Source organism: Aquila chrysaetos, chromosome 9 (genome assembly GCF_900496995.4).
Source record: "Aquila chrysaetos chrysaetos chromosome 9, bAquChr1.4, whole genome shotgun sequence".
In the NCBI taxonomy this organism is placed as follows: Eukaryota; Metazoa; Chordata; class Aves; order Accipitriformes; family Accipitridae; genus Aquila; species Aquila chrysaetos.
In genome coordinates, this window is record NC_044012.1 from 41,628,887 (window position 1) to 41,646,720 (window position 17,834).

Genomic DNA, 17,834 nt, shown 5'->3' on the forward strand with positions numbered 1-17,834 from the left:
TTACCTTTGGGCTGCATTCCTTCCTCTGCCTCTTCTTAGAGGGGAGAAAAAAGGACAGGCTTGTCGTGTGCTCTTTTCCCCATTTTATTTAATGCATCGTACCCCTTCTATTTATCCCCAGTGTAAGCTGGCTTTATTTTCGGTTTACCTTCATGTTGATGTCTTCCCCTACATCTAATGCTTTTTTTATTTTTCTGCTTTATTTCTAAAGCCTTTTTCATGTATCTGATGTGGGATATTGTATTTGGGTAATACAATATCTTTGATCCTTAATTTCTGTTGTGACATTAGTACTTTTGGCATGGCTTTCTGTCATTCTATTTATGCATCCCAACACTCCATTTGCCTTTTTGTCTGCCTCTGCACACTGAGCAGATGTTTTCAGAGAGCTGTCTACAGCAACCCCCAGGTCTTTTTCCTGTGTGGTTACAATTAATTTAAAATTCAGTAGTATGTGCGAGTAGCTGAAAATGCTACTACTACTGTATGCCACCCTACTTTTGTAATAAATGCATTTCATCAGCCACTGTTCTGCTTCTGACTTCTCTCAGGTCTGAGCCATGCAAGGTGGACCTAGCTGTGTTTGTTTTTAACACAATGATTTCATCACTGCTGCTATGAATGAGTGTTATCTACAAGATAAGTGACTGAAACCTATTTGGTGTTGTTAATACACACAAATCTATGTCATTACTCTAGATGCCTTCTCAAAAATAGCAAACAACTAAATGGCTATCTTGGCGACAATTCAAAAATAGTAAATTATCATTAGAGCGAAAATAAAACTCAATCATATCTTATAGCAGTCTCTAAGTGATCTCATCTTCCTACGCTGTGTTTACCAATAAGCCTGGATTTTGTTGCTGCTTAGCTATTGAACACACACATTCCAACATCAGCTGCCAGTTCCTTGGCTGCTGCTCATGCAGAAATATAGATATTTCTAATTATTCTTTAGGGTATGGTCTTCTTTCATTCTCTTTGGTATCCTTTTTGTTATATTTTCTTGTTTTAGTGATGTCTCTCATCTGAATTTCTCATCTGATCCCTCCTGCCCTCAAATGCCAGTGGAAGTGTCTGCCACTGGCACCCATGGAAGACACCTTTATCGAGTGCCCCTTTGTCCCTACAACCACCCTCCCAAATTCTGTCACCTTTTATTTTTGTGCAGATGTGCAATAATCTGATGTGATTTAGGTACACTGCATAGAAATTGGGCCAGCAGTTAATAAGTTTGACTCTCCCCTCATAATAGTTTTCTTTCATTGACTTTGTAGGTCTTTAGATGTTTTCATCAGGTAGCCCAACGACCAGAGAATTTAATTTAAGCTTTGATAATAATTTCTGTTACCGATATCCATGGTGTCTTCTGCAACATCAGTTTTTCATTATTGGAAATAACAGCAAACAGAAATGTACTCCATGTTTTTGCTAAAAGCTTTTCTATTTGTTTGGAAGAGGACTGCTTCTTGCCTTATCTATTATGTTCATAGCATAGCATATTGCAGTACTAAAGTATCTCATAAAATACTCCGTTGCCATGGTGATCTACCTTCCCCTTTTCCTAAAAGGACCCACTAGGTCCTGGGAGACTAAGTCTACTTTCTTTGCCTGTGAGAAGATTAGTCCCATCCCTTATTTTACCCTTATTTCTATCTTGTTTTCTTGAGGACACCAAGTAGGTTTTGTTTACTGATAATTTTTTTCTCTCTGGGTTTAACATTCTGAAATATTAAATCTTAGTACTTTAAAACTCATCTGAGGATATGCCTGTGCGTAAGGATGCAGTACTGAAACTTGCGTTTTGAATTTCAAGTGGAAAAATGAAATTTAAGCATAGATTATTTAAAATGAGAAATAATGTCAGTTAAAACTGTATATTGATTCTTTGTGACTGCAATGCTAATAAAAAAAAAATAAGAAAAGAGTATGCTGAGGGGAGAGGTGCTTGCCAATTTGCATGTCCTAACCGAGGTAGCTGTTTCTCTTCTTCGCTGCCTGTGTCTGCTGATCTCCCTTCAGTTGGAACCAAAACTATGTCCGAAGAAGGATCCGAGCTGACTGCAGTGTGCTGGCTTGTTCACAAGCTGAGTTAATCTTAAACATCTGATTCCAGTGCCCAGTGAAGCAACCCCACCCCCCTCAGTTCTAATATAAAACTTTTTTTTTTAAGTCGCTAAAAATGTGCATTGAAGCAATGTTAAGGGTCTGTTCTGACCTGATAAATCCCAAGAAAATAAGTCTTAAGGTCTTTCAATAAGACCTGAAAATAAGTCTTTCAGACAGTCTTGTGTCTGAAATCACAGACGTGGACCTCTCCGTTATCCAGTTATTGGAAGAGTCTTTGAGTGCTGCACGTTCTTATATAATGGGAATGATGGCATGGTATCGTGAGATATAATTTCAGTCTTAACTGAGAATTTTTTGTGTGCTAAAGCAAAATAGTTGTTTCAGTTCAGCAGTCTTCCCCGCCTGCGTCCCGCCCCAGTTTTACTCTGGGACTTGTAATTGATATGCTTGACAATATATTGAGGGGTTGTTGGTTTTTTGAGGGTTTTTTTTCTGTCCATCCCCTGTCCCCCCCATCATGTGCATGATGTCCATTTTTCTCTCCTTCCTGGTAAAGAGCCATTCATCATTCCTGATTATACCCCTGGCTGAAAACTGGCATCATTCACTGTGGGTTTTCTTTCTGTCTCAACAGCCTGCTCTGCGAGTTGGAGAATACAGGATTTCTGACTTCAGTGTTGTCTTTGAGACAATTACTGTATCCTGGTGTCTTATACAGTAGCATATTAGCAGCACAATTATTTTCTCAGCTTACTTGTCAAGTACAATGTATTAGCAAAAGGTGGTAACAGTATATTAATTATAGGAAAATACAGTCTCCTGAAGGGGTGACTGCAGCACTCTACTGGTGAGCTGCCAGAGTCTTCAATAACCACCCAGGAACCTCCTGATGGAGGGAAAATAAGGGTGTGTAGGCTTCAGGATGAGGTATTGAATTCATTGTATTTTGAAAAATGGGTGGCCTGAAATTACTTTTCTTTAAAGTCTTAGCAACTGAAACTCCAATGGAGATGTTCTAATAGCCTCGTTTGACAGTTTTGGCAGCGCAGGCGTAAGCAGTTCCTGCCCCTGGCTGTTTGCTCCTGTTTGCATGGATAGATGTGGTGTGGGGCTGGGGAACAAATCTGGTCAGAAAACAAGTTTTTTCTGGGTTGTTAATTGTCTGGATCAGCTTCTTGATGGAGTGAGTGTAGGGTTGTACTAGTGGCTGTGCTAGCACTATGGAGAGGGAGGCTGCTGTTGAAAGCGGTTTATGAAATGCAGGTAGAAATTTTGTCTCTCAAAGTCCTGGATGTTTCTCGTGCCTTGCTAAATTAAGATGGAGTTATCCAAAGCAGCATGTAGACAAGCATGGCTGCATAATGCAGTTAGGTTACAAGTTAAGTTATATCTGAGTTAGTCAAAACTGCTTAAGTTGCTGCAGAGCTGTACTCTAGAATCCTAATCTTCAATTTAGGGAGTGTAAATACAGGAAAACTCCTGAGGCCATACCAAAATACTGCTCTAGAACACTGGAGTAATCTGATGCAGTGATGCTTGCTGGGCTTTGGGAGGTCTCAAGCAGTTTCAGGAAAGGAGGCGGCGGGGGGAAGTGGTGGTCAGAAACATGCATTAGTGATGCAAGATGCCGCTGATCTGGATTCATATGTATATTAGCTTACTCATTGCATAATGAAATGGCAGTGGAAACAGCTTCTGTAGCGTCTTAAAGTCCTGAAAAAGTCGAAGGAAATAAGGACAGTTTCCTGCACCTATAACAGTATCTACACTGTTTCTCCATTCATCCAGTCAGCATTAAGTTTTATTCCTGCCCCTTCTTGAAATAATCTGTGTACAATGCTTGATTTTGAAGGGGTAGCAAGGTATTGTAGGTGAAGCATGCTGTATATAGTGAATTTACTTAATGTTAAATTTTTTCTCTTGTCTAGTGATCTGATACTTACTAGTTTATGTTCTTTGTTTCTTTGAGCTGATATCCTGATGGCTGCTCTTTAAAGAATAAAAGACAAATTTGAAGTCTTTCCTGAACTTCTTCAGCTGATGGAAGAAATGCATGTTTTTCTCAGAATAAACAGTGAAAGGGAAATAACATTTCCTGTCTTCTGTATATCCAAAACATAAATCACCTGTATGCCTTTCTTTACTGGAGTGAATGAGGGAGGGGCTGAATCAAATGAAGTCCTCTTTAACCTTTCCTCAAATGCTAGGATTTTTCTTTTTTATTTTAACAAGTAAATTTGTGCATGTGTGTTTTAAAATGGAATGTATGTTTTTCCCGTATTAAACTACATTCGGAAAAGAGCTGCCGCAGGTGGCAGAGAGATGCAAATATGAACGTGACCCTAATAATATAAATGTTTCTCCAAGCACTCTAGTAGTATTTGTGGTCCAGCTCTCTATAAAACATAATTGCCAAAAACAAGCTGTGAGATAACAGCAGTATTTGTGCTTTTCCTTAAGTGAACTTGTGAGAAGATGGAGGAAACTTGTGTCTGTATATTTGTTCCTAAAATAGAAAAAGCTATGAAAAAAATCCCTGGAGATCTGGAACCATCATGGAACAAACTTACCAAAGAAAAAATGGACCACCAGTAATGAAGAGAGGTACCCAGTGGTTTTTGCTGGTGGTGCCATGGTTCAGGCCCCATGCCTGCCGGTTCAGCGGGAGGACTAGGGCATAGAGCAGGAAAAAGAGTAAATACCTGTTGAAATACTTTAGTTTATATGACCAAGTGTTATTACTTATATCGCTTAGTGATTAGTTTGTGACCCTGTAAGATAGGAGAGGATTTTGCAAGCAGTGAGGCTTTTTATTCTATGCACAGTCCTTTCCCAAGAGCCTAGTGCAGTGCTGGTCTGTGTGAACCGTATTAGAGAGTGGCTGAGAACATGCTTGCAGGGTGAAGGAGTTACTTTAGCAGCATTTGTCTGATGCTGAGGGTACTTGGTGATGATGAAATCACTCCTGCTTGTGGTGTTGAGGTACTGCAGAAATGAGTACCTTGGAAAGGTTGCATATATTTTTAAACTTCATACACTTATTTGCTTTTATTCAGATCTTTAAGAGATACTGGGTGATTTATTTTATGAATGTTCAGTCAGCCAGAAAACCAGCTTCCTATGTCAATGTGTGTGATAGGTAAATCAGCCAAAAAAAAAAAAAAAAAAAAAAGCAGATGATTATTCAGCAAGATTGCTGCCCCAGCTCTTTCTAATCTGGAAACCTCGCTTTTGGTTTTTGGGTTTGTGGTTTTTTTTTTTTTTTGTAGTTGCTGTATTCTTTGGGTGACCTTGAGCAGGTTTTGTTTCTCATTTTATCAGCTTCTGTGTTTTGTAAAGTGTGGACAGTACTGCCCTCAAAACCTCTGAGGGACGAAAGTACATGGACACCCATAGAGGGTTCCAGGTAACAACAACCCCCCCAGCTGTGTGGTCCTCCCTGATGTGTCCTTCTGCCCTGCGGAGCTTTATCCCTGCCCTATGCACCAAGTAACTGTTAGCTTCACTGAGGCTGCTTGGTAAACGAAATGTTTTACGGTTGTAAAACAGACCGTGTATTGTGTAAAGCTAGATGCTTTCATGGTGGTGTTTATGGATGGTTTACTGTATTATGGCAGGTAAAAATATATTTGGTACTTTCATGATGCCATGATAACTGCTGCATGTAAATAATTGCTGTAATTGTCATAAGGATGTTAAAATGATCCTGTAGAAGAGGTATGTGCAAGAGGGCCATCTTATAAACATGTATGATGGCTGATATAGCAAACTTTCAGTTCTTTCTGGGTGTTGAATAAAAGCAGCGCACTATCTTTTTTTCTTTGCAGATGTTCAGCCATCCAGTGCTTTTTTCATAGAGGATATATGCTCTCTTCTTGCACATGATTATTAGATTATAATAAAGATGTTTTGGACATTAGACATCTGTATTTCACTTCTATGTGTGTCTTTTATTACTAGCCATAAAAAATACAAATGCTATGAAAGAATAAACTTAGAAAGCCAGTGGGTAAGTCGTGTAATATTAATGACTGATTCTGACTTGGCTGGTATGTGCTAGGTTAAGTTTGTCGTCTTCTAATAATAGTATTCCCACATGAAATTGAATTTTTGTGGATTTATCAAAATAAGCTTTTTCATGTTTAATTCCACTCTGGAAGCAGACTTTGAACACCTGAATGAAACAGATGTAGCCATTTTTAATAATATGAGTGTGGAAAAAAATTCCTGTTACATATGTTAATGGTTGCAGTGGTGCCTGTAAATAGGTCAGGACGAGAGCTGGATGTGTTGGAGTCAGAGTCACTGAGGGCGGACCAAGCTAAAATGATAAACCGAAGTAGTCAAAAAGGCTGTTTCCTAAAGTGTTATCTCTGGCTGGCACAGAGGAGGCAGGCAGGAAGGAGATCTATAAAAGGAGAAGTGTGTGGTAGGGAGAGATTCATGGGGCAGAGAAAGGGTGGTGTGTAAGGGGGAAGTGTAATGCAAAGCAAGACTAGACATCTTGGGGGAAATGTATTGGAGTGCTGTGGCTTTCTCTGCTGTTTATTAAACCAGCAGCAGTACAAAGTTAGGATTCAGAAGCCTTTCTCTCTAAACCTTATCAATGGAGAGGATGAACACCATGTGCTGCACTGTGCAACTCTCTTTAGAAATTCAGAGGTTTGGGGTTTTTATTAATAGTAAGCTCATAATGAAGATCCATGGATTTTCTTAGAATCATGAAGAACATACTTCACACCTTCCCCTGTCTCTTCAAACAGAAGAAAAAAATTTAAAAAAGATCACAATTTGGTTTGTTGTGAGAGCTACTCTGACCCTCCATGACCAGAGAATGTCTTTCCCCACCACCACCATCACCACCACCACCACCACCCACCCCCGCCTCCATAAGTGCAGTCTGCATCTGTTTTCTTTTTGTTAAGAACCTACTGCATGACTCTCTTTTTGGCCAGTTTTACTGTGGTATAGCTTCCAGAAAATCAGTATCTGAGTTACATTTTCTTGCAAAAAGAGAACAAACAGTTTTTTAAATAGAAACTTACTTTTTCAAAGTCAGTTAGTGTTACGACAAAAGCTATGTAGCTACAGTAGGACACTGTTACATTAGAGGATCTTATTCATTGTCTTCTTGCACTTACATAATGAAATCACTTTTTGCCCCACATGATATCACAAGGCTTTTCATATGTAAATATATACATGTCCCTCTGCTAAAACACACCTTTTCCTTGGGTAGCACAAAGTAACTGTTCAGTAGTGTAACTATATGTTAACCTCAATTAGTTAAATCTAACTGTTCCCTGCAGTTTTTTACTTACTCTAAGGGACACATCAAAAGTCATGCCATCTAAGCTAACGAGATGAAAACTAATTTTAAAACTCAGAGAATTTTTTTGTGTTCAAGGTTATCGTAACAGTCACTTCCTACATTTCAGAAAAACTGAGCTTGAAATACAGACGGAGATGTGCTTGCAGCCCCATTATGCGTTTACTATTTAAATGATCTGGTGGCATGTAGATCTGGTGGCCGCTGTGATCGCTTCAGTGTCAGCGTGTTGATCCTACAGTTTTGAGTTGTGATGCAGGTGAGTAGGAGTAGGTCAGCTCTTACTGCAGCATCATCCTGGACAGTCTGGAGAGCTGTGGGAATAGATTTATCCAGTTGCTGTCTTTTTTTTGTTTGATTATGTGATGGTCAAAATATAAACTCTTTAAAAATAATCTAAAAATAGCTTTAAACCACGAAATGGATACAGCTCTTTGGAAGCCATTACATTAATAGGTAGGAAACTCTGAGTGTGCTGGTGTCTCTTCAGGCTTTCATAAACAAATTTGATGACTTATTTTTGCCTGTGAGTAGCACACAGCATAATACGCATGAATTTGTAATTGTCTAGAGTTCACTGTCTTTTAAGCAATATGATGAAGAGCCTGATAAAAATGCTACAGAAAAAATCTGATGAAAATAGGGAGGCAATTTCCTCAATTTCATGACCCATCTGTGATGTTTTAGAGATGTTTTGATGAGAAGATCTGATGAAATTTATACTTCTCTGTATGCTATTTGGGCTTATGTACATTAGGATTTAAAATTCTTCATATATCTTTCCTCCCTTCCAGATGTACTACTGAATTATTTCAAGCGTGCCATGATGAAATACTATGAAATGTTTTTCAGAGCAAGAAGCCTTTTTCTTTCCTTTTTTTTTTTAACTATACAAGGTTTATTTAATGACTCAAAGTTCTTAATCTTGTCAAATAAACCTGCAAAACCATAATAACACACTCTAGATTGTATAATAAAATACAGGTTCTGGTCCAAGAAATGTAATAGTGTTAATTACCCTTAAACAAAATAAGGACATACGTATTTTCATTAAATTGTTTTAAATTTAACTGGAAAATTATTGGCAAGCATCACCCAGTGTCTTTTGCTGTGAAGTTTTGCTTTTTCATTACATATCTGTTGTGAAGAACAATGCTGTTTGACTTTTTAAAATAAAGCCCAGGCTTTACCCCATGATCTTGGGTAACTACAGTTAGATGTGTTTAGCAAAGTGAAGTGAAGGTGAAGGGCTTGCCTCTTGCCTGTAAAAGACAAGTCTCCAGGTACTAAGAAATGCTATCATGCCTTTTATTTCAGTTCATTCTTAAAATGCCACTTGCAGAGAAGATTTGGGAGGTACTAGCTTGTTTGGTACTTTTGATGACTCTGCCAATTGGGCTGATCACCTGAGTTTTTAACTCATACATAGTTTCCTCACAATTTTGTCATTAAAACATCATGTGTTTTTTTTTTTTTTTTTGACAGCTGCAAAATTTCCAAAACGCTAAAGCATCTGCAGCAGGATAGTCACAAGCATATGTCTTTTAAAGTCATTTGCTGAATTTTGAGCTATGTGGTTATTAGGGAAAGGCCGCCTGATACTAACTTTGTTGTTAGAGATGTTCCTAGGTTCCTTGAAGAGGAAAAAAAAAACCCCACACAAACAAAACCCTCAACTTTTGTTTTATGGACAATAGCAAAGGAGGGCTGTTCCTGGCAGTAGTTTTGGGGCTCAGTTGAGGAACCTGTCTAAAAAGAGGCACCTGAATTTTGAGCTGACACCACATTTCCTTTTCTTTCTGCTGTTCCCATACTGTGAACATAGCAGATAATGTTGTAAATATTTCTAGTTCATAGGTAATGAAAATACTAGAGTTGTATAAAGTCCTTAATAAATAAGCGGTGTTCTTTGTTATGCATCCAAGGGGAAAAAAAGGTCACAGAATGGTCTATAGGAACATGTTATTGGGGAAGACCATGTTAGTTGTCAGGTTTCTTTACCTGCTTTCATAGAGGTTTGTGGGTATAAAGGGGTGGTTACTATAGAGAAAAATTACAGAAGCCCTTTTTAAGCTGGGTTTAATACTTCAGAAGGGCTACACGGTGCTCAAAAGTAGGTGTGAGATTAAGGACTATGTTTGTGTTGACCTAAATGAGTGTATCAATTATCTCAGATGTATGCCTTCTCATTCTGTTCCTGCTTTTTTTAAACAACCTTTGATGAATATGTAAAACGCAAAACTAAAATTAAGCATGCTGTTTCACAGGTGTTAAAATTCAGTGGGGTTTCATGAAGCAAGTTGCAGTAGGACTAATAGTGCTGGTCTGTATGGAAACATTCACTGAGTCATGAACTTCGGGTCAGGTGCAGAGAAAAGATGGCACTTCGCCTTTGAACAGTAGGTTTGGAAGAGGATGTTGCTTTCAGAATAACTGTTACTCCTATTTTCTGCTAACCTGTGATACCTGTGATACAGCTTATGTCCCGAAAGGATGGCTAAACTTCCTGGAACATAAGCATGGTGTCAGAATTTGGGGTGTCAATGGTTGCAACTGTTTATGGTGCACGCTGCTGCGTGCATTTGTCTGTAATCGCTGCATTCCTGTGTGTTGTGTTTAGCTCCCAGGGTATCTTGACAGCACGATTCAGAGTAATGTTACTTTTAGGAAAATTAGAGGATCAGTGTAATTTTTACCTTGTATATCATGCTTTTCCATAAGGTGTTCATAAACAAGAATATAAATTAGTTTTGGGGGTTGGTTTTTGGGGGTGGGTTTTTTTTTTTCTGGAGGATTGTAGTTAGTGTCTGGCTGCAGGTCATGATAGACCAGTGCTATAGGTGCCGCTAGTTTCTCATTTCAGTGCCTAATCATCATTGTGCAATTACTGAAACTTAATACATCAGCCATAAGGTCTTTTTGGAGAGCAAGAAGGAAGACAGTGTATAGATATTTTTTGATGCATTTGCGTTTTATAATATCCCTAAACTTCCTGCAGTAGCTAGTGTGTCTTTGCCAGTAGGACTTCCAATGAATGCAACTGGTACTGATTCCTTTGGAAGGCTGGCATGTTGCTTGACTTCATGCTTGTTGAAACATTCCCTATGACTAAAACTAATTGTTTGTTTCTTGACTTTAAGCCCACTGGTTTTATGTTTTTATTTTTTTCATAAGTTTATTGTCCTACTCTTGACACGTAAATACTAGTCATAGAGGAGTTGCAAATGGAACAACGTTTCCTTTAAAGCTACTGCTTCTAATCAGGAAAAAAAGTTGCTTCAATGAAGGTATGTATCTACAATAAGACCTGCAAGTTACTAGGTTAATTTCATATCCCGGGGCACTGTGCACAGTGATCACCTTAGTCAGTAAAGTTCTGATTCAGGGGGTTTTATTAGCATGAGTAATCTTGTTAACTCTAAATGACCTGATGCGCGTGTGAACACTGGAGAATACTGAACCAAAGCATGTATGTGTCAGGATGATATTCGAAGTGGATTGCTGAGCTGAATACTTGACAAAGAAAAATTCTTGCAGTTCTTTTTAGAAGTTGTAGGTAGTGAAGAGCTGTGATTGCATCCAAATATTATGCAAATGTTAAAAATGGTGTGTAATTTGACTTGAATGTTCTGGGAATTTATTTCTTTGAAAAGCAGAGCAAGAAAGGTAGTGTTTGAGGAACTAGTGTACGAGTCTCAGCTGCTAACTATATGACTGGGTACCTTTTGTGCTTATGTTCTGGTTACATTACCCAGCTTTCCTAGCAGACTGTGTCCTGATTCCTGAACGTGGTCCCCCTGGTGCATGCCCTCAGGGAGTGCTATCCTGATATCTACAGAGCATTTTCGAATGCTCAAAAATATTTTTCTTTGCTACTGAAGGTCACTGAGTACCTTCCATTTCTGTTACGTACAAATTAGATCATTTCGCTTCTTAGAAATTTGCAGAAAGGACGTGAGAGGAGTTGCTGCTTGTGCAAAGTGAAATCTTTTTTCTGAGTTATCTTGGAATCAGTGATGAATTTAAGTAAAAAAAAAAAAAAGGCTGTAGTACCGTTTCTTTTTGTATACACTGTCAGTAAACTTGTAAGTAGCTTGAATTTATATACCAGATATGTCTATCTGACTGTTTTAAGCATTAAAATAAACCAAGCGTTAATAATACTAGGAAAAAACACATGTTACTTTTGGTTACATAATGTTAGCTGGAAAAGTAATTCTTGACAATCAAAGAAATGACACTTGAAAAGCTTAAAATATGGAGGTTCAGGAGTCTTTCTCAAAAAGCCAAAGTACCTGCTTCTGCAAAGTGGTGGACTGTTCATCCTACATTCTGGTCTGCATGTGAGGGAATTAGCTGCAAAAGCACGGGATGAAGTGTTTGTGTATGGCCTTGCTAGCTAGCCATATGTAGCAATTAAAGGAAGAAGAAAAGCTCCTACTTCTTAAAAACAACAACAACAAAAAAAACCAACCCCAAAATCAAACAAACAATATAAATTTACGTGTGAGGACTGCAGTGGAACTTTAGCATGTGCCTACTTTGAGCTCAAAAGGTTTCTTATTCGGGACAGTTTTTATCGACTGAGTTTATCTGAGAATTTCCTTCTTAATGTTGTCTTCCAGATTTTTGGAGATTTTGTAGAGACTGAAATGGAGAAAGGGGACTCTATGTGTTTGTCATTCTTGGAAAAAGAATTCTGGTGTAAAATTATTCCCCCAAAAATATTCATCTAAAAATGAATGCATGAGCCATGTCACGTTGCTCCTCCTATGAGTGGAATCTGCTGCTGTTCCACCCTGTTTCCTGTAGTTTGTTTTTCTGCTTGAAGTGGAAAACTTTGTCCTTGTTTTGGGAAGTAGCGTGGTGTAGTTAGCAACTAAAATTAATTTTATATATTTCTGTACTCATTTGAAAGGGGCCTATAGTGTTGTGAGATGCAAGTCGAGCTGTGTTTTACAAGCCACACACTTGCACTTTATGGGAGTGCAATTGAGATGCTTGTAGGGTGTGGAAACCCTGCCTTGTGTATTGAATGTGCTGTGAGCTAAGGGTGCTGGGCGGGTTGCCAGTTGTTTAGTGAACTTGACAAAGGAAGAAGTAAATATCTTAACTCTTCTGATACTGTGCTCTGTGAAGACACCTCATTAGCAGTTATAGAAATTGAGTTCTCAAGTATAACTATCTCCTTATCCATGCATGTAGTTTTAGATCCATGGAATACTTGCCAATGTGGGTAGTTTAGCTCTTCTTAAAGGCACTTCCAGTTATGTTTTGTTGCTTCCTTTATATTCAGATCAAGGTCTTTTCTGTTGTTACTAATATAGCGCCTGGCGATCTTAATTGGTAGCAAGAGAATTTTTGTGCAAACATATGTAGCAAAAGCAATAATGCGTGCTTTTAAAATGTGAGGGTTGCTTATGATTGAGGAAACTTTGCTTTTCTTTAAACTGTTGGGGGAGAAAACCCCACTTGTTTGCTATAGTAGTGAGACTAGTTACAGCATTATCCAGGGTCCAGTCTATGAGTAGTCTGCAGGATGCGTCTCTAGTTTATCGTTCCTTGTTCATAGGCAATAGCACGCTGCTATCTGCTTCCTGGCCTGACTGTTCCCATATTATCTACCACAATTTTCTGGTGAAACTCCATGATGAAACCTGCTGTCGTCTTGCCCCAGCCACTAAAAGCAGCAGGTTATTGTGCCATTTAGCGTGAGGAGTAGCAAATCTGTGAAACACTATGATAAGATGGCAACGGGCCAGAACTACAGCAATAACTACCCACTCCATCGAGAGGGATTCACTTAGTCTGGATTGCATTCCTGAGTTTCTGTGTTTGAAGGGTGGGAGAGGAGGGGAGTAGTACAGCAAACTGGTCTAAGCAGAATTGCTTCACTGGTTTAAGAACATAATCATCTTGCGTGCAGTTTTCAAGGCAGTTCTTCAGCATTTCACTCTCGCTTTGGGCACTTCTGTGCTGGGCAGTCCACAGGTCGCATCGTGCATTTCTCATAAAAGAAGTGAATTTTAAAGTAACTAGTGATTTTGCTTTTCTCTGCCTGTGACATTACTGGGAAACAGAGACATTGCCATATAGATGCATCCAAAGTAACACTGGTTCCCCAATTGTGGCTGGAATAGTTGTAGGCCTTTAAAAAACAATTTTCTTTCTGGTTTTCATAATATGTTCTGTAACTTTCATTGGAGAATTTTTTCTCAGAGAACCTTTTAGATATTTTTCTTAGTGTCATTTCTGATGCTGAATTTACTCTCAAGAATTCATCCTATTTTTCTAGCCCCTTACAGTATTTCAGAAATGGGGCACAAGCAGTTTTTGCTCCAAGGCAGGGATTTTTCACTAGTAACTGTTGATTGAGAGCTTTAATTTCTAGGTAGGCAGTTTGAGGCATCTCCAAAAGGCCTTGTGTGAACAAAATGCTGATCTCACAAGCTCTGAAAATCCTGAGTCACTTGTCACTTCTGTAAGTCACCGCCAGTGTGATTAATGCTATTTTCATTTGAGGTCTTCAGAGCATGTCTCAAATACTGCTTTAGGTGTGCTTTTTGAAGGATGAAAAGTAGAAATCTGGTTTCTAGTAGAAATTGTTTCTTGATGTGCTAATTCAGTATTTTGGTAACTGAAAGAACTTGCTTAAATTGACCATACCTTGAACTTGAGCTTTTCTACTAATGGCATTCAATTCCCATGATGCTCTGCCATTGTTTAAACCATCTTTCTTTCAGTCTTAGTGTGTGAGGAAGAGAGTTACAATATTAAGAATTTGTGACCTTGCCAACTTACCTCAAAGTGGTGTGATTTGTATCTTTTCTGTTTTACGCTGTCCCGTGCCAGAATTGCCTATCTAGTGCTGTAATGTGGTCATGCAAAGGATTCTCAATGTTTGTTCCCAGGAGGCACTGCAGGCGCTATGGGATCATATGGAGTAGTTGGTGATCGTGTTCAAATCAACAGGACTCAAGTTACTCTTGATACACTTTCCATCCTAAGTTTTTTCTGATAATCATTACTGGAAAATAATAGTCCTGCTGAGAAGATTTACTTATTGTACAGCTTCACTATATATGTCAGTCCTAATTGGAGACTGACGTTATTACTTGGGGCTTAACTTTAAGTATTGAGATCTAGTTTCCCTTTTCAGATACTAGTTTATCCTTGAATATTAGAGCTGCACAGACTTTGTTTATGGCAGAGAAGTTCATTTGACTAGAGATGGATAAATTGTTTTCTTCGTCAGTTTGTTTTTATTGTTCTAGAGCCAAATGGATTTTTCACTTGGCTGAAGAACGCCAGACCTGAAATACTGCATTCTTTGCCCCTGTCTGCAGGCATGTAGTAAATATAGCACCTTTGGGTGAGGCCAATCAGCTGAGAATGAATAATCATTTCATTCATCTGGCTTTTGTCATTTGTTTATATTTGAGATATTTTTTTTTTTTTTAAACTAAATATTGCAGAACCTTTTTCTGGAGCTCTTCAAATAGCTTTTTAACAACTCGGTAGTATTGCCATGTGTAGAGAACAGTAGACAAAAGTACCATGTTTTGGTAACGTTAGCTACTAGGAAAGATGACTTCTGGTCATATTTTTTCCTAATAAATGAGAAGATGAGTTAGCTTGTTTGTCATTAATTCAGGTGTATATTAATTCAGATTTTGGCAATGTAAGTATTGTAGTATGCTTTACTTGGAAGCTTTTCTACTGTGGATGTGGCTACATGATAATCTTTTCTATGAAAGCAAGCTAATTTCAAGCTCTCTATGTGTTTGACTCCACTGAGAGAACAGCTGTGGCTGTTTGGGAGTGTTGCTACACTGGTAGGAATGAGTGACTGCAGTGAGTTGCATCCTTAACTGTGAGCAATCTAGACCTGATTTCAGCTGATGGGTCTAACTGGTTGCCCTCCTTTTTTCATCTTTTCATTGCTCATTCTCTCCCTGGTGGAATCCAACAATGTTTGACTTATTAATGCCTAGGACTTTCTTTGAAGTCTTGTATGTCATCAGGTATAACATACTGAGCGAAGTAATAGACTCAGCTTTGTGAGCTTTGTCCTTTTTATAGGCAATCTAAAAAGTATAGTCTGAGAGCAAACTTCTATGCTCCCCTGTGTCCCAGCAAGCTTAAGAGTCTTTGTAAAAGTCAAAGAACTTGGCATTTAACCTCTTTTCCTGGTTTCCTATCTTATAATGATACATAGCAAGCCCAAAGGCCATAGAACACAGGAAGTGCATTATTTCACCTAAAGAGACACTATTACCATTCACAGCCAGTATTCCTTTTAACTGTGCTTTCAAGTGGTTCCTTGATAGTCCGTGATCTTTTCTAGATGTAGTATTTTTGTGTATTAGAATAAGGTATAAAACTTAAAATACTTCTTCTAATTATTGGTATTTGTTTTCCTTTGCAGAATAAGAGACCGCATAGAGTCTGGGGGGACGAGAGCACAGGACAATGCTGCTGAAAGGAATCTGAGCCACAGAGCATGCTTTGTGCCACAGTTACCCAGGTATGCACCAGCAGAGTACTTTGCGCACCTCTAATGAACAGCAGTTTGTTGTGCTTGTTGCTCCATTACTTATCATCCGGAGCCAAGGAGACTGTCTCAGCCCCAGACCAAAATTATGCCCTGCCTACATCATTCCATCTGGATGGCACTTGCAGTCTGAAACCTTCTAAAGCCTTTTATGTGTGTTTTAGTTTTAATTTTATCCAATTGCTAAATTTCAGCTGGTCTCTCTTTAAATGTTACACTGGTTTATATCATGAGGTAGGCTGAACATTTTAATGTATGTTTTCAGAAGTCTTTTTCTTTTATGCACACAGAAGATGTGGCCTCAATAAATGAGGTGCTGAACTACAAATCTGGAAGTAGTTTTGAGACTTGCTCCAGACTGTTAGAAACTGCTCCAGTTGACTCACCTGTAGATAATCTGCTGGGTTTCAGAAGTCAAAAGCAGATGGGTAGGGGCATCCATCATTGCTTTGCACACCAGTGTCCAAGGAACCAATGCAGTTTTTTCAGGATATTTTGATAGGAAATGTGAAACTTTCTGATGGTGGGGGTTTTTTGGGTTTGGGGTTGGGTTTTTCTCCATAAATTTTGGGGATGAGTATTTAAAATCTTCATTTAAGTGCAGCTCAGTTCTGTGCTGTCTAATTATATGCTTATGCTAAAGAAAGATGTTAGAGGTATAGATCTGCCTTACATGATGGAGTCTAGGATCTTGCAAAAGCAATTCTGTGACCTGGGAGCCATCACAATCCAACAGCACTAGCTGTCTTACAGCTCTGAAAAATAAATAAATAAATCCTATATTGTGAAGTGTTTCTGTGGAATAGAAGCTAACTTTTCTATTGGCACCAGCTGGGAAGTGGGAGTAGAGAAACAAAGCAAACAAACAGCAGAGAAAAGTAGGAGGAACAATGGTGATAGTCTAAAAACTGACACATTAGGAGACCAGCATGAAGAATAACAAATTCATATCACAGGATGTTTTGCATAGCAACAGGACTCTTGTCTTCAAGTGGACTTTAGTGTAACTGCAGCACTTGCTTCCTGTATGAGATAAAGAGCTGTTGTACTCTGAATGCATTTTAATCTCTATATCTAAATTGGACTAATAATTAAAAAGAATTAGCTGAAGGAAACAATAGTGAGGTCTATTGCTCCTGAAAGTGTTTCCTCTTGTTTTGCTGTCAGAGGAGCGAGAACAGAAATGTGTGTAAAGGAAGCATATTAAAGATGAACTTTTTCACCAGGTGCTGAATGCTGTCTACAAACTACTTTGTCGATGAAGGAAGAAATTGATTGGAAATTGAAAGTGCGAACTAGTTTGTAATACTGTTCAACATGCGCAAAGGGGTGCCAAAGGACCCAGAAATAGCTGACCTGTTCTACAAAGATGATCCTGAAGAAATATTTGTGGGTTTACATGAAATTGGACATGGAAGTTTTGGAGCAGTTTACTTTGTAAGTATAGTTCTTTACCTCCTTTTTGAAAAACAGAACCATTTTAAGTGGCATTTTAGAGATTTTCAGCATCTGTAAAAGGGAGCGTCCTTTGAGCTCTTAGTGCTTTGTGTGTATTAGCTTTCTCACAACACATCTCAAAAAATGTCTCCAGAGCACTCCTGAGCTCTTTACTGTTACAGCTGTATTTATAGTAGCAGTTGACTATAGTCTTAATAGTGTACCCAACCATTCAGGTTAAGTATATGGTATCTTGTGCTGTCTGATGCTCAGTGTTGAATTTAAGCAGTTGGAAATTAATTTGCCAAACTGGAATGTCAAGATACTCTACTTGGTGCTTATATGCTTGTAAATCATTGCAAATTAATAGATCTAGTGAATTAATGATTCAAAATGCGTTTGGAGTTAAAAGCTACTTTTGTTAATGAGTTGGTATTGTGGCTG

General features: G+C 38.5%; 1 protein-coding gene across 3 annotated transcripts in view; it reads left to right on the forward strand.

The window, feature by feature from the left end:
- TAOK3 (TAO kinase 3) overlaps window positions 1-17,834 on the forward strand; it is a 95,033-nt gene that overhangs the window by 25,889 nt on the left and 51,310 nt on the right. For all 3 annotated transcript variants that reach the window (XM_030024904.2, XM_030024903.2, XM_030024902.2), the window contains 2 exons: window positions 15,828-15,926; window positions 17,180-17,390. In XM_030024904.2, the coding sequence (XP_029880764.1) occupies window positions 17,271-17,390 (120 nt within the window). In that variant the 5' untranslated portion in view covers window positions 15,828-15,926; window positions 17,180-17,270. The remainder of the gene's footprint in view (window positions 1-15,827; window positions 15,927-17,179; window positions 17,391-17,834) is intronic.